General features: G+C 40.6%; 1 protein-coding gene across 1 annotated transcript; it reads right to left on the reverse strand.

The window, feature by feature from the left end:
- Positions 1-5,134: 5,134 nt before the first annotated feature.
- SPATS1 (spermatogenesis associated serine rich 1) lies at positions 5,135-26,397 on the reverse strand. The gene is given in 10 exon segments (XM_072944895.1): positions 5,135-5,383; positions 5,634-5,749; positions 8,186-8,248; positions 9,355-9,475; positions 13,823-13,984; positions 15,342-15,469; positions 18,684-18,831; positions 25,651-25,691; positions 25,693-25,780; positions 26,083-26,397. Coding segments are annotated over 10 exon segments (1,080 nt in total). The 5' UTR covers positions 26,267-26,397; the 3' UTR covers positions 5,135-5,354.
- Positions 26,398-27,038: the final 641 nt, after the last annotated feature.

The raw sequence follows: 27,038 nt of genomic DNA on the forward strand, positions 1-27,038 counted from the left end.
TTAAAGCTCCATTCTAGAAAGACTGACGGAAAACCATTAAACCACTCTCGCCAAAGCGCCCTACGCCGCGCACAAGCCCAAAACTGGTTGGAGGAAACCACGGCTCTCGCGAGATAACGGCGGTGGCTCTTGGCAGGAAATATAGTACTGGGACTAGTCGTGACGTCACCTAGTGATAGAGCGTGGGACCGTCTCGCGTGTAGCCCACCCAGCTGATCTAAAAAGAACTTTGTTCATTTATTACTTTAATATTAGGCATTTAACTAATGGGAATTCATTCACAAAATACTCGAGAAAAGGCAATAGCTTATTTAAGCCTAAAGTTCCTAACCTGTATAATGGAAACAATAATGTACCAACTTCATAGGGTTGTCCTAAGGATTAAATATGATGGTAAACCTAGCATGGTATCTGATACATAAGTGTTCACAAAAGTGGCAGCTGTTATTACAAGGACAACCACAAGTGATCAGTGGTTGTCCGAGGAACTCGCAGAAATGTCTTATCAGAGTTTTTCACTCAACTCTACTCATTCTCTATGGATTAATAGTAAAGAGTTACCATCAGTAGGCACTGGTATTAGACATACTCGGTCTGGTTCTCTAATTAGCTTGGGTAATAACCTTGCTGAATCTCAGTTTCCTCATATGAAGAGTGGAGTTAACAATTCCTGCATCATAAATTTGAGGGGCATATTAATTGACATACCTAAAACCCAATGTCGTAGGGATTGCCAAACTGCCATTCCACTTCCCAATTACTCACTCAGTTTCCTTCACCATTCAAAAACATCTCTTTGACACCAGCCTGGAAGGTATGAAATATTAGTGGACTGAGAAACACCCCGAGAATTTTTTATATAATGCCTTTCTCTTTATATTTCATTTCTCCATTTGCCTCTTCTGAAAGAGCTATGGAATTTTCTGATTAGATTTTGGGGGCTGGTTTGTTTATTTATTTGCCTTGAAATAGGAAACTGTGTCAATAAAATCACTACTTTGTTGGATGACAGTGTTGGATTATGAAGAACACAGAAACTTTGCCATATAAAATGTTGGTCCAATCCTCTCTCTCCTTGTTGTGTGACAGGCAACAGGCCATTTTCTCTGGGCCTCTGTTTGCAACGCTTCTCTATAGGATGTGTTACCATTATTTTCTGTCCACCCTATCCTCAACATCCATTCAGTTGCTGTGGTTAGTGCCTCTCTCTCCCTCTCTCTCTCTCTCTCTCTCTCTCACACACACATACACACTGGCCATTTGATTGACCTGATCAAAGCTAAGCCAGTTAAGTCTCCTTTCCAGGAATTTTGACACTGCAACTCATCTCTGCTGACCGATAAGTCTCTAACATGTGACACCCAGGAGTTGCCTGCCACCGTGTGTTGTAGCATATAGACGAAGAAAGTAAGAAAGCGGGTCCCAGGGGCATTGAGAGGAGCAGGGAAGAGAGAATAGAGAGAGAGGTAGGTCTTGACTGTGCCGTAGCCCCTGGATCCAGTATGTTCCTCAGTCCTCGGTGCTTCCCTGTCCCTGAGTTCTAATGATTAGTTCCCATTTCAGCTTTTGCCAGTTGGAGTCGGGTTTCTGTTATTTGTAAGCAAGATTCCTAACAAATCCAGAGCTGAACCAGTCCTCTCTCAGGAACCATTTCAGAGCTAACATTCCAAGAGCCCATGATGATGGCTTCTCCTTCCCTCTCAGGACCACCTTTACCCCAAATGTCACATTTTTAACCAACTAGAACAAGGTGCCCCTTTCTCAAGGCACTTTATTTGTAGCTGCTGGGAAACGTCACAAAATACTGATGTTTTGAGAATAAGACACTAACTACAAGAAAATTATATCTCCCATGCCTATGATATGAATTGCACCCCATTAGGGGCATGTGTTGTACAACCAGCTGGCCCACTGGGACAGAGCAGCCCTGTTAAAAGCTCCCCAAGGCAACCCTGACTGTAAAGCATGTCCCATCAAAATTCTAGTTTCCCTCTTGTCCAGTTTTTTTACCATCAGGAAACTGCAGGAAAGAGCTAAAATTAGGGTCAAAAGCCCATGATATCAAGGCATGGTGAGGAGGGGCTGGGATTAGCCACCCTCATAATCTTCATCATCTCTCCAAATAAACAAATGGAATTTAAGTAGAAATACTGTGCCACTTTGCAAATACAATGTCAAGACAGGTCCTCCAGCCCTATCCTATCTACCAGATTGCCACCCCTAAGCCCCTCTGTCCCATTTAGATATTCCTCAGGTAGTTAATGTCTGGTTTCCAGATCTAGCAAATAAAAATACAGAACTCAGTTAAATTTGAACTTTAAATAAACAACAAATGATTTCTAGTATAATTATACCTCATGTATTCCTTCTGTCCTGTTTCTGAGAGAACCCTGGTTTTTCACTCCAGCCCACACTGTGCCCAGCCAGTGGAACCTATTTCTAGCCAGATGACCACACCCATGCTCACACCATCACCACTGGCAGCTGCCCCTACATCCTCTCCATATTTGGTGGAAACAGACACATTTCCTCAGAAAACAACCCATTGGGAATTTTGGCTTATTTGATATAAGGCTGAGTCCCTCCACACACACCAAGAAATGTTTAATTTTCATGTACTTCTTATGAAGTTCAAGTTTGGGAGCCTCAGTGTTGATTTCTCAAGTCAGGAGTGGCCGCCCCACCCCTCAAGGAGTTCCCCAGCATTGGAAGGACACCAGGCATCTCAAAATGGGTCCCCAGTCCTTTCCCAGAGTCCACCGGGAACTTGGCTAGCGCTAAAAGGTGCTCCGTCCCACGTCTGGCCCACGGCTCAGTTCTGGGTCAAGGCATCACCGTCTCCTCATTTTCCAGCCAGGAAAGAAAAGCCTGTCAGTCAGTGGCATGATCCTGAGGAGCTCCAACTCTAAAACCCTTCACCAAGTCAAATCTTATAAACAAGGCTTTTACCTCCCTAGCTTTTGAAGACCAAATGGCTGAGAGCAAAAGGAAACAGTCTAACCAAACTGAGTACCTCATCCTAGAAATGCAGGCAATGAATGGAATCCTACAAAACACTCATAAATCGTTTGTGGAGCTGTAAACGTTGATGCTAGTATCTTAATATTTTGATAATTTAGAGTACAGAGACTATAGAAGCAGCCTTGGAATTGTCTTCATTTAGCTTATTTGGACTTCAGTGCCTCTAGCTTGAAAACATAATTTTCCCTCCAGTCCACAGAGGCCATTTTCCTTTTTTTCCCAGGACCTGAAATTAGAAGACCTCATGTGCGATGTGAAGCGGTCAGTCCAATGAATTTACTTGTCCGTGTCCTGTGCAGGTTGTTTCTATTAAACCTGCAAACCTCAGTTATTGGAAGTAAGAGATGAATACACACACGCACACACACGTTTTTATCTACCAAAGAACCTAAAGGGAAGTGAAGGGGACCTTCATGTCTAACAGGTCCAACCTCCTGTGCCTAGAAATAAGACAGCTGGAATGGCCATGACACTCATATACTTTTCCCATGTGGCCTCTGTCTATGCCTTACCCCCCCCCCAAAACATGCATGCATGCGCGCATATGTCCTGGCCAAAGTTGGCAGTGGAAGGTTTCACATATCAGCTGTTAGGGGTGCCGTGGAAGAAGGCCTGGCCGCTGATGGGTACCCACAGAGAACCCCAGATCCAGTGAAAACTGCCCTGACTTCCAGGGGATGGAAAGTGGCCTGCAACTCCAGAAATTCAGTCATTTAATAGTTTTTTTTTATTATTAATCATCACTACTCTGGTTTTGAGCAGCATATAGGACTTACATAGATGTCCGTGAAATCTGGAGACTGCTAGCAACACATCTTCTGAAACTATATTTTGGTTGCTTTTCTTAGTACCTTTACTGTGTAGGACTCCTTCCCTCCAAAACATGAGTACCTTCTGAGAGCAGTTTCCTGTTCCACCTAGATAATCCCACCCAGAAATCCCTGCAAAAGCTTCTTTTGTGTCTATATCGTGTTCCCCATTATTCACCCACACAGGTGGATTTTGTTATATTTTAAGTAATAGAAGCATACAAAAAATTTTTTTTCGTAAGTTGATGTATTAGAGAAAACCTGCTGGCAACTTTTTTTCCTTTTTTCAATTATTTGGTTTTCTTCTCTCTTCCGGGTTTTGTTGGGGGTAGGGGTGGGCCTTGCGTCCCAGGGGCAAGAGCACGAGCACAGGGGTAGGCTGATGCCACCCCAAGGAGTGGTTGGGCACAGCTGCTGATGGCAGCCGGCATGTTCTCTGCTCGTTGGTCTAAGGCAACGTATGAAGAAAGCACACATGTACTGTGTTCTAAGCCTGCCTCATTCACTGTGGCTGCATCTGGAGAGAACGCTTTGACGGGGAAAAGAAATCATGTCTCACACTTTGGGTACTATGAGTCTCAGCATAGTCCCCAATTCTCTCTTTCCACTTGAAGGTTTGGGGGAGAACAGATCTGCAGCTCTCATTAGCCAACCGGGAAGGGTGGGGGGTCTCCTTAGTGGACAAGGAAATGGACTATGAAAATGCTGAGAGTCACAGCCTGACTGTTTAGGGTTGGCTTTCATTCCCAGTTTTTCCTCTAAATGTCTGCTTCTTGCCTGATTGATGAGAGGCCCCAAGACTCATGACTGGGGCTCACTGAGCTCTTCTCCTGTGTGACTGTGTAGACAAACAATGCTGAAGTGGGGGATGAAGCAGTAGGATTAATTACCTGGTGGAGATCCAGCCTGCACATTTTTCTGACTAGTACCTAGTGAACTGTAGATAAAAATCTCAAAAAAGATGAATAAAATGAGAATAGTTTTATCAAAATTAATGAAAGCTCACATAATGTCTGCATTTTATCACTGATTCGAGGGCATCCTTAGAAAGCTAAATTTAACTGAAAAAAACTGAATGTGGATCATATTTGAGTAGTATCATATCTACATTAAATTCCCTGAATTTGATATTTGTATTGTGACTGTTAGAGATTACCCTTAGCCTTAGGAGATACATACTGAAATGTATAGGTGTATTAGGATGCCTGCCACTTATTCTGATAACTGAGCAAAATAATAATAGTAATAATATGAGAAAAAGAGAGAATGTGTACAATTTTGGACAAACGTTAACAAATGTAGACTCTAGGTGAAGAACATGTAGGTATTTGTTAGTTGTACAACTCTCACAAATTTTCTGTAAGTTTGAAAGTTTTCAAAATATAAAGTTATAAAAGGGCAAAACACAGGTGATTCTGCATCCCAGTCCAACACTGGATTTTGAACAGTTACACTGACAGAAGCAATCACTGGGAAGAGGCTCTCAGAGGACAGTCAGTGCATACTTTCTGGACTTGTTTCTGCTCAGGATTGTTTCTGAAAGTCCAAAGAACCTGTGGATAGAGGCACAGAGTTAATGGTTGTGCTCCATGACCAGACCAACAGTTCTCAACCACACACTCGATGGTGACATGGCCATGGCCATGACATCATCTGCCCAGGGGCCACCTCGGGGCAAAGGACACCATCCACTCCCAGAGAGGCACTGCCTCTCTCCTCTCCACTGCGAAGCCTCTCAAAATCCTGCTCTTCCGGGCTCGCCTCCAGGCTTTTATACTATTCTTTGAAGGTTCTTTAACCCACCAGCAGGTAGCAAACTCTGTAGCAAGGGGACCGCTGGCTGCCAATTGTCAAGTTCCTCGACTTCCTGTATCTCATTCTTCAGCTTGTTGGCCTTCTCCTTCACCCAGAAAGGCAAGCTGTGGGAAGAAAACACCACCCTGAGTTTGAGTTGGTCTCCCATGCAAATGCTACAAACACCTTCAGCAGACAAGACAGTACATCCTCTAAAAGTAAGAAGGTCTCCAATTTTGGAGACAAGTGTCAAAAGAAAACACCGTGTTAGTTGTCACCATTTGCCCTCCCCCACAAACTCTGCCCAGGAAGCTGACCCCGTGCTGAACCACTTTGACTCCTCCCTGGCTCCACTTTTGAGCCGGGCTTGGCTAATGGGAGGCAACAGGAGATCAGAAGATGGAAAGACAGAGGTTGGGGTGTGTCTCATCAGGCTCCTCGATTCCCTCCCTGTCTCCCCAGGTAGCCCAGTTCTGGAGCGGCTGCATGCTCCCCTGCCACGACTCCTTGTGAACAGCCCTTCTCTGTCTCCCACTGCCCTGTGAACCATGAGCCCCTTCCTGCTGTTTAGACCGAGGAGTAGTAAGAGAATCTCACTGTCAGGGGCCCCTGGGTGCTTCGCCCTCCCACCTGAGTTCTCTCAACCTGCCCACACATTAGGAAACAGTTCAGAATCCCAGCTGAGTATGCCTTCAGCTTTCTGCCAGGACCTCAGCTAATGCAGACACCAGCATCCTCCCAAGTCTGTTGAGATTTGAAAGGGCATATGCTAGGCTGCACTGTATGTGTTCCAAGAGGTACCAGGAAGTGTGGCTCCTTGGATGAGTCAGAGCAGGAAGATGACAAATGTTCTCATCTTTTGGCAGCTAGAATTTTCATATTTTTAGGGGGAAATGCACCATGATTAGGAAAATACTCTGATAAACCTGCTGGAGGTAGGGAAGTGCCTGTAAGAAGGAAGAGGAGGATTACCACACATAGTGATAGGTGGGAGTCCAGGTTATAATTTAAAGCTGGCAACCCAGTAGTAGAAGCCCAAGTAAGAAAAGCAGGACAAAGGGCAATATGGAAAGATATTAGCATGAAGAACCAGAAGAATAAAAACACACGCATTTCTAAACATTGAAAGAAGTAATTTTTAACTTTAATTGAAATAATTAAAAAACAGTGAAATACTCAGGGTAAATATAATACAATACACATAATACATGTAACAGAAACTACTATAATAGAATTGAAATCAAATCTGTCAGGTCAATAAATGCAAATGTCCTTAATTCACCTATTAAAGAAAAAATTTCAAATTGGCTCACAAAGGAAAATCCAATTCTATGTCTGAGAGACAGACCTAAAATAAAGTGATCTTAGAGTCTAAGAATGGGCAAAAGCATATTAATTAAATGCAAACAAAACGAAGTAAGAGTTGTAACCTTAATATCTGGCAAGGTATGATATAGGGCAAAAAGAATGAAATGAGAAAAAGAAAGATGTTTTTATATGCTAATGACTACAATTAACAATTTTGTTAATTGCTACTATTGTAAATGGTTATATTTTATAATATAAAATATTTATATATTTTTTATAAAATAAAATTTATATTTTTAATTTAAAAATATTTTATATTACAAAACATAACCATTAACAATAAACACAGTAATATTTGAGCATTTTGACACACCAACTCTTAATCCAAGTGGACAAAGCTAATAGATAAATATGAGTAAGGAAACACAAGGGCTAAACAGAATAATCAATTAGATAAATCTTCTGGGTATGCATCTAACTTTGCATCCTGATGAAATAGAATGCACTTTCAAACGCATGTGGAGAGAGTCCCCAAATTAAATGCATATTAGATCACAAGGAAAACTTTGATAAGTTCCATAAAGTAAAAATAATAAAAACAATATTTTCTGATGGCAAGGTGACAAAAGTAAAAACAAATTACAAAATAAAAACCAAAAAGCTCTCCTGGAAATTCAAAATCTTTCTATCAAGTAATTCTTTAGTCAAAAGGAAAACACCAACACAAAGTGCAGAATTCTTTAAAAAATAAAGATAACCTACATATCAAAATTTATAAGGTTCAGAATGGAGCTGAGCTAAAATGTAAGATCAGAGGCATGGTACCTCCCTCAAATACAGGAATACTCCAATGGCTTGCGCTCTGCCTCGTCAAACTCTAACCACCATTCCTGCCTGCACTCATTTAAGTATATGTCTTTCTTTTCCAACAAACTCTTACGTTTTAGAAAACAGGAGCCCTGACTTTTCACTGCATATAAAACCCATCATAGTGCACACCTAGCACAGCACAGGGCGTCGGATAGTCGGCCAATCACATCTGTTAAGACGTGAGTAGCCCAGCTGCCAGACTCCACAGGCACTTGCCCTTAGAGTGTCTCACCAAAACTCCTCTCTACAGCTAGTCCCACCCACCTGTGGGGACTCAAAAGGTACATATGTGTTAGGAGTCTATGACCTACTCCATAGGAGAAAAATAATGATTGATATTTTAATAAAGATAGGAGAATATAAAACATGGTGAGAGAACTCACTTGGGAACTTGTGGAAGAGGCTCAAGTGGAATAAATGTATCAAACTTCTTTTCATAAGGCACTCTGAAAAACAGAAAAGGCAACCATAAAACTGGTATGGCTTCTGTGGCAAAGAGGTCATTACATTGTGTGTTCAATAAATTGTCTTATCTCCTGGTTTTAATTGTCACGTATGGGCTTCAAACCCGTTAAGGATGATAATTCTTATTATCTTTTACCATTTTTTGTAAAGATTATTAAATCAAACATGATTAATTTTTATCACGGTATAGTTGATTTACAATATTATATGTTTCAGATGTACAACATAATGATTGATAATTTTTCAAGGTTATATTCCATTTATAGTTATTATAAAATACTGATTATATTCCCTGTGCTGTACAATACATCCTTGTAGCTTATTTATTTTATACATAGTAGTTTGTATCTCTTAATCCCCTACCCTTATCTTGCTCCTCCCTTTTCCCTCTCCCCACTGTGACTACTAGTTTGTTCTCTATATATCTGTGAGTCTGTTCCTTTTTGTTATAGTTACTGGTTTGTTTTATTTTTCAGATTCCATTGTAAGTGATATCATACAGTCTTTGTCTTTGTCTGACTTTTTCACTAAGCATAGTACCCTCCAAGTTCATCCAAGTTGTTGCAAATGGCAAAATTTCACTCTCTCTTACAGCTGAGTAGTATACCATCGTATACATGTATCACATCTTCCTTATCCATTCATCTGTTGATGGACACTTAAGTTGTTTCCATATATTGGCTATTGTAAATAATGCTGCTGCAAACACTAGGGTGCATGTATCTTTCAAATTAGTGTTTTTGTTTTGTTCAGAACATGATTCATTTTTAAATAATGTTTCTAAGGTACCACATCAACTATTTTTCTTTTTAATTTCTCCTCAATGCTTCCAAAGTAAGTCAACTCAAACAGTAGCCACTAACCAACAATCTGATTCAGTATGAAAACTGAACATCCTGTGTATGGTTTCAATTACACATAAACATGTGTGCATTCACTAAGGAACTAGATATGGACTTTTTTAGGAATTGTCACCATCTATGTCTTGTTGAGATTTACCCCTTGCAAAATATAATTTATATGTAGTAGAGAAAAGTACAGTTCCTTTAAAGTTAAGTAAATAACTTAACTATTAACATACACTTACACTGAAAAATTCACCGGTGGGAGAGTTGATCCTGCTTTGTGGAAGCCTTTACTCCGTTCTGGGTACATGTATGGATTATCTCCTGGAGTTAACTTTGGGATTCCATTCCTGGGATCAATATCTGTGAATGATGTTTAAAAACAAAATCATAAGAAGGGCTGAAGATGAGCAACAGATTTGCTGTAAGTATCAACATGACAATGGAAATAGGATAATTTAGTGTTTTATTACGAGGTACATATAGGTGTCTTAATGTTCTGTTTGTGATTGTCTCATTTTGAGGAGATGAAGATAAAAGTGTGAGCCTGTGTTTGAGACATTTTTATAAAGGTGTTGTTATGATTACCTCAACCTGGGAAAGAAGAACAGCTTACGTCTGGATGGGATGTTTTGGTTTAAAATGAAAAGTGAATCAGAGGTATCTGCAATGTTGAAATCTTTTCACTCCTGAGCATTAGTGCACACTGAATCCTTGACTCCTATAAAGCAATCTCCTCTAAAAATATATAAACCTAAATACCTTCCCTGCCAAAATGAAATAATTAAGTAATACAATAATAAATAAAATATTTTCAAAAAGTAAATGAGATTATTATGATGATCTAAATCCCAACCCTCACCCATCACTTCCCTCCTAACTCAAAAGTAAACATTATCCTCAATTTTGTGTTTTTTTATCCTTCCTTCCTTTTTCTTGTTTTCATAAATACTGAGTAAATGCAAAGGTATGTTTATGAAGTATTTATTGAATATATAGAATAAAATATCACAAGCACTTGGGTGCTTCTCACTCCATTTAAGAAATAGAATATTTTCTTTATACTTGAAGCCTCCAAAAGGCCTCTCCCTGAATACAGCATCTTTTCTTTTCTTCTCCCTATTCCACTGGTAACCCCAACTCTACCTTTCTTACAAACAAAAACTTTTTATTAGGGACGTTTTCAAACATGTGCCAAGTTTGGGAGAAAAGCGTAATGTAACATGATGTTCCCATCACTTAACTTCAACTGTCAACACATGACTAATCTTGTTTCATCTTTACCCTCCTCTGCCCTCAGGGAACATTTTAAAGCAAGTTTCAGACCTCATATAATTTCAACTGTGAATATACCAGTATGTGCCTCTGATCGATAAGGATTATTTTTATCAACATGACCATAATACCTTTCTCATATCTTAAAAAAAATTCCTTTATCTCATCAAATATTCAATCAGTGTTCAAATATCCAGTTGTCTCATGAATGCCACAATTTAAAAATGTTTATAGTTTGTTCAAATCAGGATCCAAATAAGATCCACATAGCAATCAGTTGATGTGTCTTAAGTCTCTTTGAATATATAGGTCCTCCCTCCCTTTTTTCCTTGCAACTTATTTGATGAAGAAACTAGGTCATTTGTTCTGTAGAGTTTGCCACAGTTGAGATTCTGCTGATTTCACCCCTTGGTACCATTTAATGGGTTCCTCTGTCCTAGGTATTTCCTGTAAATTGATGTTTGGCTCTGTAGGCTTGATTTGTTTTGGTGTAATTGCTTCCTAGGTGATGTTGTTCAATGGCTTCTTTAAGCATCAAATGTGATGATTCTTTTTTTTATTTCTTCTCTTCCTTGATCTCACCGCAACACTTGATACTGCTAAGCTTGACACTGGACACAAATTCTCTCTCTCCTCATTCTTTCTTGGACAAGATGGAGAGGCAGCATCAGGGACCACCAGTCAGCTGCCATTTTGAACTGGAATTCAACACATTTATTATAGAAAAAGGTCAATCAAAAATGGTTGACTCTAAGCCATCAGCTATGATCAAGCCACTGGTGGAGATCCCTTAAGGCCTAATTTGTTGCCATAGAAGGAAGAACAAAATGGTCTATGGTCATAGGTTGTAGGGAAACAGATCTGAAAATATAATTTTTCTCTTGTATAGGCCTCCTATGGTACAGCATATTGGATCAGTCAGAATAGGATGGCTTCTGCAGTAACAAATAATCCCTGAAATCTCAGCAGCTCAATCATTGGTGTTTACTTCTTTCTCTTGCAAAGTTCACTGTGGATTCAGCAGCTCTCAAGGGTAGCTCCCTTCCAAGCCGCGACTAAAGGATCTTTTTCCTTTTTCGCCTTATGACTTCTCCATCTCAACATGAGGTTTCATGTTGAGGTTAAGGCTGCCGTAGCAAGAGAAAGAGAAAGTGCTGGAGGGTCACAACCAGTTCTTAAGTCTTTTTTCTTTTTTTTTTTTAATGGAGGTACCAGGGATTTACCCAGGACCTTGTGCATGTTAAGCATGTGCTCTACCACTTGAGCTATACCCACCTCCTCATTTACTTTTGATATATACTTATAGTTGGCCCAGTTCTGGCCAGTGAGACATGAATGGGAGGAAGTCTCCCAAGGACCATATGGGAAAACTTTTCCTTCCTTCTAAAAGGGGAAGGCAACAAGAGATTTTCCTTTTTCATGTCTTGAATAAAAACATGATCCTTGGGACTGCAACAGTTCTCTTGTGAACATAAGGTGACAAGCATGAAGACAAAAAAAAAAAAAAACCAACACTCAGAATAATAACACAAAAAAACAAAATGAGCCTGTATCTTTGATGACATCATTCGGCAACCAGACCATATAGGTCACCAAGATTCCAAAGCTTCTTGTTCATTACATGATAAATATCTTATGATCTAAGCCTCTGATAATTTGATTTTTCTCTTACTTGTGGCCAAGAGCATGCCTAAGTAATATACAGCTAAACTTGGTCCCTTCTTGATTTTTCTCAATTATTTCAGATTTAAACCAGTTAAGTAAATCCTTCCTGTTCTACCCTATGGCTGTACCCCAGTAAGGAGTGGGAAGTAGGGGTGTGCACAGCAGGCTTACATGACATCAAAGCTTTAGTGGAGGGCTTTGGGTCCTGGCTCACTGTCTGCAAACCACACTGGTAGCTGCTACTTTCTGAGACGTGGCATCTATTTCTATGGTCCACTAAAATGCATCATCGAGTCCAATCCTCTGGAAGTCATCCTCCTCTCCAATGCACCAGGTGAAGCATAAATCTGTTCTTAGATGGTCTCTTGCCTGATGGTTTACTATGCGTCACACCGTGGCCCCCGGCATGCCAGTTGTAAGCCCAGCTCTCCCGGCTTGCTCTCTCTTGCTCTCGGTCCTAATGGCCACAGTCTTTACAAGGCACAGAAACGCTCCTATTCTTCCACCTCTCCTGGTGAGACCCTGAGGCTGGCTTTCTGCCCAAACCTCCACAGCTATTATTACTTTCCTGCTCCGGGTCAGGCCAGAAGCCACTTCAATTTGAAGCTCAAGGTCTACCCCCAGCTACACTGTGAGGCGGAAGCCCCAGCTAGATGCACTTCTGACCACTGCTAGATTTTGATCTCAGGAGTCAGGCAGGATGCAGGGCTCCTCAAATTCCCCATATCAGTGACTGCTTTCCCATCTCCTCTAGCATGGCTTTTGGTGTCTCCTCTAGCCAAACAAAAGCCTTCCAATAATGTATAAAAGATCCAGTTATCTACATCCTCTCCAGCATTTGGGAGCAATTGTATTCCTGGGCATTTATCCCAGAGAAATGAAAACTTGTACATGATTGTTTATAAAAGCGTTATTTGTAATAACTAAAAATACAGAAGCAATAATAATGTTTTACAGCAGGTCTGGTTAAACAAAATGTGTATCCATACCATGGAAAATACTTGTCAATAAAAAGGAACCAACTTTGGATTAAAAAAAAAAGAAGCCTTGGTTTCCAGAACTATCTGTATCTGCTATGAGCTTCAAAGTCTAACCAAAAGCTCAAAAATGAGAACTTCCTGTTTCTTTCTGTTTGCATTCTTGCTACAGCAATCTTATTCTTCCCTGAAGCAATGGCTGACTCCTACACAGGTATTTCTCTGGAAGAGCGTGCCCTAAATGGTCCCTTGATACTCAGCAACTCTTTAGGGTCTTTCAATAAATCTATGATGGGTAGGTTGGGACAAAGAACTCAACAATTTACAAACTGAAGATATACATCTTCTCATCTCAATTAAGTAAGCTATGAAATAACAACATGCACTTCAGGCTAAGGTTTACGGATGTTTTCCTTGAGAAGAATCTAAAGTATGATTTAAATGCATGTGACAGGCAGCATCTAACTGAAACGTAAATTATTTTCTTCGGGCTTCAATGAAGGTTTCTATTAATAAGCATCTGAGAGAACTTATCTGATGACTTGAATGTCACATTAGCATTTTATGAAATTCAGAGAAAAACATAAATGTGGATCAGCATATGGTGTGAGTTCTTTGCCAAAAAGTGCAGCCTGCCAACCATCCCCTTCACTTTCCTATCTTCCTGGCTGCCTTAGGGTGACACGGTAACCTGGCAGGGCTGCCCCCAGCCACGGGATGCTGGGCCTGCAGAATCACGACTCACAAGTATTTTCAGGCATTGCACAGTTAAGGTCCGGGAGGAAAACATTACCGTATTTCTTCCTTCCAAAGCACTTTTCCACTGTCCTCTCTGATAGAGATCTCCGGTTGCCAAGGAAGACTCCATTAAAGAAGCACTGCTTTCCAACATGGTAGGTGTGGAGGTTGCTGCTAAACCTCGGGTAAAATGTCCACTCAGGACGCTGTCCATCTTCTGCAGGACATCAGAGATCCTCCCATCAACAATGTTCCCAGCCTCACGATGTAGTTGGAGGACAAAAAGTTGTGAAAGCCGCCCCCTCCCCCAGCACTATCTGGCTGTACCACCTTCATCAGTGTGTATAATTCCCTGGTTCTACATCAGAGGTATTGTCAGCCTCTGTGGGACAGGGCACAAAGGAAGGGAAGTACAGAGAAAGCTATCTAAGAGGGCTCTTTCCCCACCCCCCTTTTATCCTTCCCTGCAAAAATGAAGCCAATTTTATGGTTGGAAGTGATGTAGAGTTAGGAAGCTCAGAGATAGTATTTTTTTTTTTAACAGAGGTACTGGGGATTGAACCCAGGACCTCATACATGCTGAGCATGTGCTCTACCACTGAGATATACCCTCACCCTCTCAGAGATAGTTCTATAAGCACTATGATCCAACCTTTACTCTAACAAGTGTGTAGGAAGAACAGACTGCCCATCAACTAGGGAGGCGCTGGGACAACCATGGCATCTTAACCAGATGGTACATGTTGTTGGCAGCAACAATGGCACATAAGTGGACGGACTACAGTGACACGGGGAAATGTGTGCATGCGATTACGGCCAACCAGAAAGCCTGCTGTGAGATCTTAGGCTAGTTACTAGACCTCTCAGTGTCTCTGTTTCCTCACAATAAAAGATCCCCTAACAGCTCTAGAGTTGCTTGAGAAACTCTTGGGCTCTTTGATGGTTAAGAAGGAACACAGGCTTTGGAGGCAGGCAAGTTTGGGTACTAATCCCATCCCTCCACTTTCTAGCTACGTGTACTTGTATCGGTGACTGAATCTCTCCAAGCCTCAGTTTCCTCTCTGTAAAATGGGTAGGTCTATATTAGCCACGTAAATCTACATGTATGGACACAGAAAGAGGTCCATGATCTGTTTACTTTGAGCAGAAAATAATGTGTATACTATTTTCTACTAGTGAAAATATGGTGGCATACTACAATCTATAAATTCATATATACATACATACACGTTTCAAAATTCTGTAAGAATATATATCAAACTCTTCAGAGCTATGGGGTGAATGGAAAGATTATTGGAGAATATTGGGGAAGAGGTTTTTATACTCTAAATATTTCTTTATTATTTTAATACTTTGCTACAGTAGTTTTATGGTTTTTATATAAAGGCATTTATATAAAGGCATTATTTTTGAAAAACACATGACTATAGCTCCCCAGCAGAGGTGTTGTGAGAACTAGAGACGAAGTGTGTTGAATGCCTGGCACCTCAGTGAATGGTACCCAACAGTATGGCAGACTTCTTGAAAGACCCTGGGTGTAGAGGCGGGTGGAGGAGGATCTATGACGTACTCACTTGTCTGCAGCTTAAGCAGGCTGAATTCCTGGGGATATTTATCCTTTGGGACTTCAGGCAATGAGGTTTCAGAGGAGTGATCAGTATGTGAGGAGGAGGAGGAGAGCAGATCCAAATCTGCAGCAGGGCTGGAGAGGAGGCAGAAGGATTAGCTTCTTCTGTGCGCTTAAATCGGCAGTTAGAACCTGATCTTATAGACCTTACACTAGAATTGGCCTCACGGATGAGGACTAAGATTGCTCCTTGGTAAAAGTCCATGAGTATAATATTTATTTATTCATAATCTGAGGGGACTGAAACATATTCAAAGGTGCATGCTTAAAAGCAGTTTGGTGTCAGAAAGTTAAACATAGAAATACCATATAACCCAGAAATTCCACTCCTGGCACAAACCCAAAAGAATTGAAAACAGAGTCAAATAGATACTCATATAAGATGTTCATTGAGGCATTATTCATCAGAGCCAAAGATGGAAACAACCCAAATGTCTGTTGACAGATGAATGGGTATATAAAATGTGGTATCTACCTACAATGGAATATTATTCAGACATAAAATGGAATGAAGTTCTGATACATTCTACAACATGGATGAACCTTGAAAACATTAAGGAAAGTGAAATAAGCCAAACACAAAAGGACAAATATCGCATGATCCCACTTTACCTAGAATAGGTAAATTCCTAGAGACAGAAAGTAGATTAGAGTACCAGGAACTGGGGAGAGGGTAGAAGGGAGAATTATTGCTTAATGGGTACAGAGTTTCTGTTTGGGGTGATGAAAATGTTTTGAAAATAGTAGTAACAGTTGCACAACATTGTGAGTGTAATTAATGCCACTGAATTGTACACTTAAAATGGATAAAATGCAAATGTTATGTCGTATATACATTTACCACAATTTTTTTTAAAAAAAGAATGATACATGTTACGACACAGATGAATCTTGAAAAAATTAGGCTGAATGAAAGAAGCCAAACACCAAAGACACATATTGGTGACTCCATTTATATGAAATATTCAGAACAGGTAAATCCATAGAGATAAAAAAGTAGATTAGTGGTGGTCCGGATCTGGGGGGGATAGGGGACATGATGGGGTGAGTGCTAAAGAGTATAGGCTTCTTTGAGGGGGGGTGATAAAAAGGTTCTAAACTTGACTGTGGTGATGGTTGCACAACTCTATGAATACACTAAAAGCCACTAAGTTGTACAATTTCAACTGGTAAATTACATGGTATGTGAATTACACTTCTGTAAAACCGTTAGTCAAAAAGATAAAATAAAATAAAACCAGTTCAATAAAACCAGTAAATGGAAATTAAAAAAAGAAAATCAGTATAAAGAGACGAGGAAGAAATAATCAAAAACAAACCTAGACTGAAATGGTTATAATAATAAAGCATTATGTTTAGCGTCAGACTTCCTGGCAGTTAAAAAGGCCTGCAACAAACAATTGTAAGTGTCAGCAGAAAGGGTGTCCCTTCTGGTCTAAGCGGCCTTGCATTTGATAGACAGACTTGGACAATGTTTTTAGGTATAATTATCTGTTATAAAGTCATAGGATCTTTTTTCATAGTATTACATCGCCCTTATATTTGAACAGTTTCAAACCAACTTCATATTGGTTGTCTTGCTTGCTCCCTAGGAACAATCCTGTGATACAGGTAGGGCTGATATAATCATTTCCATTTGAAAAGGAAATGGGCCCTCAAAGAAGTTAGCGAGAAAACGCACCCAGACAGGGGCAGAGCTGAAAATGCAGTTTAACTCCAGACTATGTTGCCTAAAAATCATAAAGAAACCTAGTTCCGGGGAGGTGGGTATAGCCCAGTAGTGGAGTGCATGCCTTGCATGCACGAGGTGCTGGATTCAACCCCCAGTACTTCTATTAAAAAAAAAAATTTATCATAAGAAGAGGGGAGAGTAGAGCTCAGTGGTGGAGTGTATGCCTAGCATGTAAGAGGTCCTGGGTTCAATCCCCAGTACCTCCATTTTATAAACAAACAAACAAACCTAATGACCTCCCCTCACCAAAAATCAAAAATTAAAAAAAAAAGGATCCTAGTTCCATAACTCCCAAGTCTTATATAGCTTGATCTCCAGTTTTAAATAAACATATCTAGGGTATCTTTGAATTTCTGTAGTGTGTGGGTAGAGCAGAAATGCAGTAACTCAGAGCACCCCCACCCCAGTTCAAAACATGATAATTTTGACACTGGGGTAAAATATATCTCTCCTAAATATTTTTTTATGTATTTATGTTTGCTGAACAAACTCAGTAGAAAAGATTGCAAGGATAAAGGAAACTTTCCAAAAGAACTTTAGAAATATCCACTTACTTTGTTTACTCAACAAACATTTAATAAGTATGCTTTGTGGCAGGCACTGTTCTGGAGACTGGGGATCCAAACAGTCCCTGCTCTCAGGAGCTTAGGGTCAAGGGGGAAAGGACATGGAAACAGATAAACAGGTGATTGTAGAAGAATAGGTAAGTGCAGAGTTGGAAAAAGTAGATTTTGCAAAAACGCTCGTATGATCTTAATTGTGAAAAATAAATACAAATGTATATGTATAAGAAAGAAATAGATTTTTTTCTCATGCATTTGAAAAAAATAAAATGTTAACATTAAGTCTCTAAGAGATGGGATATTGTGATTGTTATTTTTAATACTGTTTTTATATTTTCAAAATTTCTACCAATGAACTTAAATTACTTTCATTATAACAAAAATTTGTTTAAAAAAGGTTTTCAAAACTTTTTACTGTAAAGGAAATATAAACAGAGAAAAGTACATAAAACATACAGCTTTACAAATAATTACGAAGCCAACATCCAGGACGAGAAATAAAACATAGTCAGCCCTTTCCTCCCACTTGCCAGAAACCATCTGTGTGTCTCTTTCTTAAAGAAGTAACCACTATCCTGAGTCTGACTGTTATGGTAATCATTTCTTTGCTTTTCTTTAAGATTTACCACCTGTGTATGTGTGTATTCCCACAAAATATATAGTTTAACTTCCCCTGATTTTGAACGTTGTAACAGCAAGCCCTTATTGTACGCCAGGAGCCTTCAAATCACTTTATATGCATTAATGCTTTTAATCCTCCCAGCAATCCTGTGAAGTATTATCTCCATTTTGCAGATAAGAAAGCTGAGGCCCAGGGAGGAGAAGTCATAACTGCCCAAGTCCACACAGGTACCAAGTGACACAGTGAGTTTTGAACCCGGTCTAGCTCCAGAATCTACGCTCTTGACAAACATGTCACATCACCTCTCAGACTGTTGGCTCCCTGCCCAGAATTTATCCCAATGCTTACAGCTCTTCACTGGACCTTACTTACACTAGGTAAACAGATGCTCCCCTGGGGCCGAGAGGCCCACTGACACTTGGACCTGTTTCAACAGAAGATGAGGGGCTGACGTTTCTGCCAGAGGATGTTGGGTTGGCAGAGCATCCCTTAGATTCCAGAAAATCATTCTGTTTAGTACCTGCAACACATTGATAAAAATACCTTCTACTTTATCTTTTTTCCCAGATGATAAATAATTCCTATTTTTTTCATTTATTTTTTTAAAAACTTAACATTTGAGCATTTATTGTGTACTGCAGACCATCTTAGATACTTTATCCCATTTAATTCTTATAACAACCCGCAGACGTAGGTATTACTTATCCTTCCATTTTACAGATGAGGAAACTGAGGCTCAGAAGGTTACACAACTAAGATCATATAGAAAATAAACATGTTGGCTCAGATTGGATCACAGTTCTTCTAACACTAAAGTCCAAAATCCTAACCTCTGTGCCAGACTGCTAGCCCGTCCACATGGCTCCCCTACTCTGAACTAAGTGGAAGAGAGAAGATCTGAATCGAACTCTACACCACTGTGCATTGTATTGAGCATCTCAATACAGTATCTCAAAGGATTTGTTCAAAGAAAGACTAATGAATATAGCTGGTGACCGTAATCCAAAGAAATATCTCCAGAACTTCAATGGGTTCCCCTCCCATGGCAGTGTCATCCTTCATTTATACACATCTTCCCCACCAGACTGTGCCCTATTCATCTTAGGAGCACTCAGAGCTGTGCATGGCTCAAAATAGATGTTCATTAAATGTTTGAGTGAATAAATGGAAAAGAAGTATAACTTCCCAAACACCCACCATGGCAAGTAAGGGAGTCCTGAAAACCAGTGACGGTCAAATAGAGAAGCACAACCCATTACCTTCACTCTGCTCTACAGTGACTGATTCCTGAAAGTCAGTCAGTTCTCTCGTCAGTTTAGAGGTGTGTGCCTTGTCCAGTCACTTAAAAGAAAGTCAGATGAATGGATATTACACTTCTTTATGCATACCTTCCTAGAGCATAGGTGCTCCGTAGATAAGAAGCTCCGGTTATAAGAAAATTCCAAGAAATAAAAGGCAGACTTCTCTGATTCTGGAGCACATTTTTAGACTGACTGCTGTTCCACCCACACAGTATCCTGCTTCACGAGTATATGGTATCTACTAGGCACGTGCTGCAAATTCCCACCAACTAACAGTGTGGCTGCTACTTAGCCAATTTTCTATTCATTTCTTATCAACTCCCGCTCAGATTCGTACAGCAGGTAAATCATATCTTTTCCATTCTTGTCAAGTCCTAACCCTATCACCAAACCCTTTACTCCTTTTTTTCCCCCCAAACCCTTTATTCTTAACAGGACTTTGCCTGTGACTCTATAAAGTTTAAGGGCCAGCTAGCTACCTCCTCCCACCACGATACCCTCATTCTGGGATGCCTCAGGGCACAATATAAGGACAGTTGCATCAGAGTTACTTGAGAGGTCTGTTAAAAGTTCAGACTCCTAAATCCCATTATAGACCTATCACACTGGAATCTAAGTGAAGCCAGGAAACCCACCCTTTGAAGCGATCCCCCTCCCCCAGCAGCTCTCAGGCTCACGCTTGGCAGTGAATTTCCTCCTTTTCCAGTCCAGCTCCAACACTGCACTGCATTCTATCCCCGTCCCTGATTCCCTACATTTGTGCGGGCATGAGAATCACCTTCAGGAGCTTGTGTGTTCAACATGCAGATTCCGGGGCTCCAACCCAGACCTACAGGGGAAGACCCGGGAATCAGCACATTTAAGAAGCACCTCAGGTGATCCTCAGAGCCAGACAAGTGTGGGGAGAGCTGTTCTGGAATATGGCACGGACCCCACAGCAAGCCCTCGGTACAAGGAGGTTTGAGCATTTGGGATGGAGTGGAGCCCAGCAGAGGGGCCAAGAAGGGAACAGAGCTGTGAAGAGACAGCACAGAGCCCCAGCAGCCCCACATGCGGAGTTTCAAATGCAGTGTCAACAAACATAACCCAGATCACACTCTCTGTCCACAATGCAGTACTAGAAATGCAGTATCAGAAACCAATAATTAAAAGACAGCCAAAGAGCATCCATAAGCTTGGAAGCTCAAACCACCCCTCTAAATATTTCATATAGTAGAAGAAAACATAATGGGAATCACAAGGCACTTAATGATCAACGACATAAATACTATATATCAAAGCTTGTGGGATCCAACTAAAGTAGTCATTAGAAACTAGAACCTCAAATGCATGTACTGTATTTTACTGAATGTAAGACACCATCCATTGGAATAACATTATTATTTTATGTACCACGAGGAAGAGACTGCCAATTAAACTGACACATGCTTTATCACTTAGGATTTTTATTTCATACGTGCTGAAGCACCCTTTTAGAATTACTTAGATATCGACTTTAATCACATATTTCTCGTGTGCATATTTAAAGAAGAAAAATATAAGCCAGATAAATTGGCTAAGGCATTCTTACACCTCTCTCACATTCAAGTCTGATTACTGAATCACTTTTCAACTCAACCCCTAATGTCCACATTTTCCACCTAAATCAACCTGAGTGCAACAAGAATGAGAATCTAGGTGATGGAGCATTTCATAAGTGAGTGCTCCTCTTTTGCCTCTGGAATTTTCTTCCAAGCCACGGATACACCTTCCACATTATTCAGTGCTCATCCAGCGAAGTTTACTTAGGACAGCAGCCTCACACGGGCTACTGCGCCCACAGCACTCGTAACACCAATCCAACTTCAGAGACACAAACTGTGAAAAATGTCCATCTTACAACTGACCGATTATAGTGTTGAACAAAACGAAGAATTTCAAAATTAATGGCCTAAGCTTTCAATTCAAGAAATAAGGGGAAAAATGACAAACCCCTCAAGATGACAAGAGAAGAAATCATCAAATGAAAGCAGAAATGAATGAAATGAAGATTATCAAAACTATGGTTTCATGGAAAAAACTAATAATGTAGATAAAATTCAAGAAAAAAACGTTAACACAAGTATACAGGATAAGAAATGAAAAAGAGGTCATAATTACTAATAAAATAGAAATAACTTCACACATAAAGAAATTGAGTACCAGAAATATCAAGTAACTTGCACAAGACTACAGAGCAATGGAGTGTAACTTATAAAATGTAACTGAGTGTTACAGTAATCAAGATGGTACTGACAAAGATAAATCATTAGAACAAAGTAGAAATGTAATGTAAATGTAAACAGAATAAACTTTTATGTGATAATAGTGAGGGAACCATCTTATCTCAGAACCATAAATGGATGCTTTATTCAAAAAGTATTGCTGAAACAACTAATTAACCATTTGGAGTGAAAATAAAATTAAATCTCTCTTATCCCAAAATAAATTCCAAATGAATTATGAATTTGAATGTAAAAAAATTAAAAGGTGTACATGAAAAAGTAATAAGTAAATGTTTATATAATGCTAGAGTGGGGAAGTTATTTCTAAGAAAGATATCAAAAACAGGCAAAATAAAAGAAAAGATGCATTAAATTTGAAAGCATACATATTTATAACTTCCATAGCAAGCTATAAACTGGGAGGAAATTTATAATATACATAATCAGAAAAAGTTAATAATCATGATAAACTATGGGTTTTTATAAATTTATAAGATGAAAATAAATACCCAAGATAAAAAAAAATGGGCAAAGGATTAAATAGTTCATTACACACACACACACACACACACACACAAATAGCCGATATACATTTGGGAAAAAACTTTATGCTTCCTAAGCTCTAGTTTGAAAAGATACATACACCCCAATGTTCACAGCAGCACTATTTACAATAGCCAAGACATGGAAACAACTTAAATGTCCATCAACAGATGGCTGGATAAAGAAGTTGTGGTATATTTATACAAGCAACATGGATGGACCTGGAGATCATCATACTAAGTAAAGTAAGCCAGAAAGAGAAAGAAAAATACCATATGAGATCACTTATATGTGGAATCTTAAAAAAAGACACAAATGAGCTTATTTACAAGACAGAAACAGACTCACAGTCATAGAAAACAAACTTATGGTTACCAAGGGGGAAAGGGGCTGGGAAGGGATAAATTGGGAGTTTGAGATTTGCAGATACTAACTACTATATGTAAAATAGATAAACAACAAATTCCTACTGTATAGCACAGGGAACTATATCTTGTAGTAACTTATGGTGAAAAAGAATATGAAAACAAATATATGTATATATATGTATGACTGAAACATTATGCTGTACACCAGAAACTGACACAACATTGTAAACTGACTATACTTCAAAAAGAAAAGTTCATCCTTCCTAATTATCAGAGAGCTGAACTTAAAACAAGATACTGTTATTTGTTATCGGTTTGCAAAAAGGAGTGGCATTCTTGTGCATTGCTGGTGAAAATATCTCCACCTTACCAAAGAACAGCTAGGCCATTATGTCCTCCAAAGCCATTGAGAAGCACCCTTTTCATCCAGGGGTCTAGTCCCAGAAATATATTTATGAAGAAGGTATGAAATGTAAGTATAATGGTGCAGAAAGCACCCACAAATATAGAGAAGAAATCAGATCAAGGGCAGAGATGTCCTCTAGGTCTATACTCATATGTCAGTTCTGAATTACTTATCATAGCATTTACTTACAGTAATATTTACCCATAGGTTTTAGCAGTGGCTGCCTTTTTGTAGCATAAAAATATTTCACATTGTATATTGTATTCTGCTAGAGGACTGGAGAGTTCACCAAAGCAAGAATTGGTTGCAACGGATGGTATCAGAGGGGATCTCTCACAGGTTTTTTTGGTTTTTTGTTTTTTTAATTTGAGAGGCAAAATGTATATGTATTAAGCAATCCTCAGCAGCAAGCAGTGAAATCACATCTACAAATTTAGCCTATTTTCTTGTTTGCTTAAGACGTTTTATGTTGGCAACACTCTACAAAGTGGCCTGTGGCTACTGTAACAGGGAAGACTTTTCTGACCTGCAAGGGAAGAATGCAGTCTCCCTGCTAAACTGGCAAGTTCTCCAGACCCAGCTGACTCCCGAATCTTCCTAAACGTAACTCAGCCCCAAACATGACCTGGAGGTATCCACACAGGGCCTCAAGCTGTCCCTCCACATCACCTCAGGTAGAAGAGGGCAGAAATTGCAAGTCTGAACCCTCTCATTCTGATACTGATGTTCCCACTGTGTAGAGTAACGAGTTACTTTAAGCAAGTCAATGACGTCTCATGCCCAGTTCCCAAAGCCTGCCCAACTCCCTATCTAGCACCGTAGGCAGGGGTGAGGCACTGTAAGCTAAGGAACGTCCTTCTTGAAATGGCCACCACTGATCATGATAACTGTTATTCAAATGCAATAAATATCCAGTAAGCCGTAATACAGAAAATCCTAACAAGTCGCTAAAATACTATGAGACAGAAAAGATGTTCCAACCAAAAGGACCAAGAGAAGGATCTGATGACTAGAAAGGAATTCAGGAGAAAAATGAGAGTTTAGAAGAAAGTCTGTTTCTTTGGTACCATCTGTGGAATTCACGATCATTATTTCCATTTCCTTAGGCAGGAATAACACCTTATGTAACCAAGGCATTTTTCCACTCGTCATCTCAGCTGACTTACACAATAGCAAGTCTGGCAGGGAGAAGATAATACATCAAGCCAAGCTGGCTTAATGTGGATAGTCTTTCCCCAAATACTGTTTCTCACCCTGCTTATCTGCTCAACAAATGACCTAAGGATCTAGGACCAGGGTTTTTAACTCCTTTTCTGGATCACAGAATCTTCCGAGAAATAATGAAAGCAATGGGCCCTCTCTGCTGGAAAAATGCATAAACACCCATTTGTCCATTCATCTTCAACTGGTTCACGGAGCCCCTTCCTTCCTGAAACCCATGGACCCATGTGAAGCTAAGCTCAGATGTGGTCTTCTGAGTGAACACACCTACACAGCAGAAAAGGAAGCCATGATCTTCTGATAACATAGTCTGGGGATCTCACGGGCTGGTGCTTTTCCAGCACCCCTACCTCAGAAACATGAAGCCCCTCTACCCACCCTTAAAACAGCAGCTCCCTTCTTTACCCCTGGTCAACCTGGAAATGGCATAAAGGTCTAGAGCTTAAAGCTAGAATCCCAGAAACTTTTTTCCTTGCTATACTAGCCACACTGGGCAATTATTGGTTCTAATCCTTTACTGGACACCCATGTGTAGGTGAGTGTGGTAAGCGACACCTCTCTCCTCTCCCTGCACTTGTGAATGAAGAGATCACAGATCTGGAGTACAGAAGACCAGAGACCAAGCTCAGATTTGATGGGGCAGAGACGGAACATTCTAAAATCCCTTTTTGCAGCACGAAGGCCACTCACCTATATGTACTCACTTGGAGGTTTTCTGAGAGACTGTGGCTGTTCTGCTCCAGGGCACTGTTCTCTAAAGGCAAATGTGCCCCCAAACCTTCTCCTCAGCCTTAAGAACCAATCACAGAGCTGCCATTCATTAGTTAATTTAAACCTTTCCTTAAAGTGTTCATGATCTCCAACCCAGCTGTCCCATCTAATGAACAATGCCACAAACCTAATATATGAGCAAAGGGGAAAAAAAAGAAAAAGAAAAAAGGGCCAGCGCTTTGGAGGCTGGAAGACTTGTGTCAAATCCCAGCTTCACCGTTTTATTGACTGAAGCACTGGACGGGTCAAACCTCTGGTCCCCTTTACTGTTTGTAATAAACCTCTGGGCTGTTAGGAGATCCAGGGAAGTCATTTATGAGAATCTCTGCTTTGATGCTGCTCTCTGCCTTATCAAACCTTGGGTTAATACAGACAGAAGTTACAATTGAAGTAGTTGTTTTTACATGTTCGCTAATGCCTCCTTGCTCTAGTAGACGGGTATGGCGACCAAATCCCATCCAGCCCTCCTGATTCCTTCAACTCAACTGTATCTCCTCTCCACCGTGGTCATGCCAGTCTTTCTCTTGAACCTTCTCCAGCTCTGTACTGCAGATCGCTGTGTGGATACGAGGGAGATGACAACACGGTGGACCGTTTCCAGTGTCCATGGACTCCACTATGCACGTGTTGATTTTAAATATTAAAAGCAATCAGGAGACAAAGAAAAGTCCTTTGTAAGAAAGGCACCAATCAAAACAAACAAACTCCACGGGCCATTGAAAGTCAAGAGGGCAGAGTTGGCCTCAATCAGAACTTCCCTCCCTCTGCCAGGGCGTTCCTGGGTTTGGATGCCCGCGGAGCTCCCTGGGTTCTCGCCCTGTCCATTCGGTGCTCCCTCCTTTCCACTCCCGGATCTCCCACCCCTACCCCTAGGGCAGGCCTGGGCCTCTGAGGGGGATGAAGCCGACATTAACGCACCAAACAGCAGCTGAACGGCCGAATGCCAGGCAAGGAACCGAAGAGCTGAGGGCAAGAGGGAAGCCGCAGCCGCCGCCTGCGCCTCCCGCGGAGGCGCGTTCCGGGGTTGCCGGGACACCTGCCCAGCGACGCGCGGCCGCTGCTTCCCGCCAGGCGGGGCTTCCCAGGCCTCCTCTCTCCGCATCCCAGGGCTCTCTGAGCCTCCGCACGTGATGGAGTCTTCTGAAGGGCCAGAACCCGAGGCTCCAGCCACGGCGGGGCGTCGTAGGCAAGGACCGCAGGCAAAGCCACTCAATGTTTCTGGATTTTTTTTTTAAGAGTTGTGGTCCTTCTCTAGACAATTTTCGTTATAAGGACTGTAGCCTCTGGTGGCAGTGAAGGATGAGCCCTCCACACAGCTTGCAGATGCCCACTTGTAACTGGCACTGATTAGACAGGATGACCTACCACTCACAGAAGGCCTTTTCTGGGCCAGCCTCCCTGCTGGATGTTATCTTCCTTAAGCAGCCAGCTGCATTTTTCAAAATAGAAAACTGCATTTGAGCAAGGGCTTGCTCAAGGTCACCGGGAAAACTGAGACTGATTTTCAAGTTTTCTCACTCCAAATCTACTGCTCTTTCCATCACACCAATTTGAAATTATCTTACTAATTCTTTGCAGCATCGAATAAATCCTGCATGCAAAGCTTTTCTCCAAGTCTAATTTAAGTCCCTCAATTCCAATTCAGGCCTAATTTCTCTTTCAGTGAAGTGAAAAAAAATTGGGGTTTTTATTTTTAATAATTTTTTGAATTGATTATAGACCAAAAAAGGGTCATTGTAGAACTTTCAGAAAATATAAAAAAGTTAATACGCATAATCCCACAATCCAGATAAACCACTTTTTCTGGCTATCTATTGCTGTGTACAAATTGCCCCCAACCTCTGTTGCTTTAAACAACAGTTGTTATTATCTAC

This window comes from Vicugna pacos, chromosome 20 (genome assembly GCF_048564905.1).
Source record: "Vicugna pacos chromosome 20, VicPac4, whole genome shotgun sequence".
NCBI classification, from domain to species: domain Eukaryota; kingdom Metazoa; phylum Chordata; class Mammalia; order Artiodactyla; family Camelidae; genus Vicugna; species Vicugna pacos.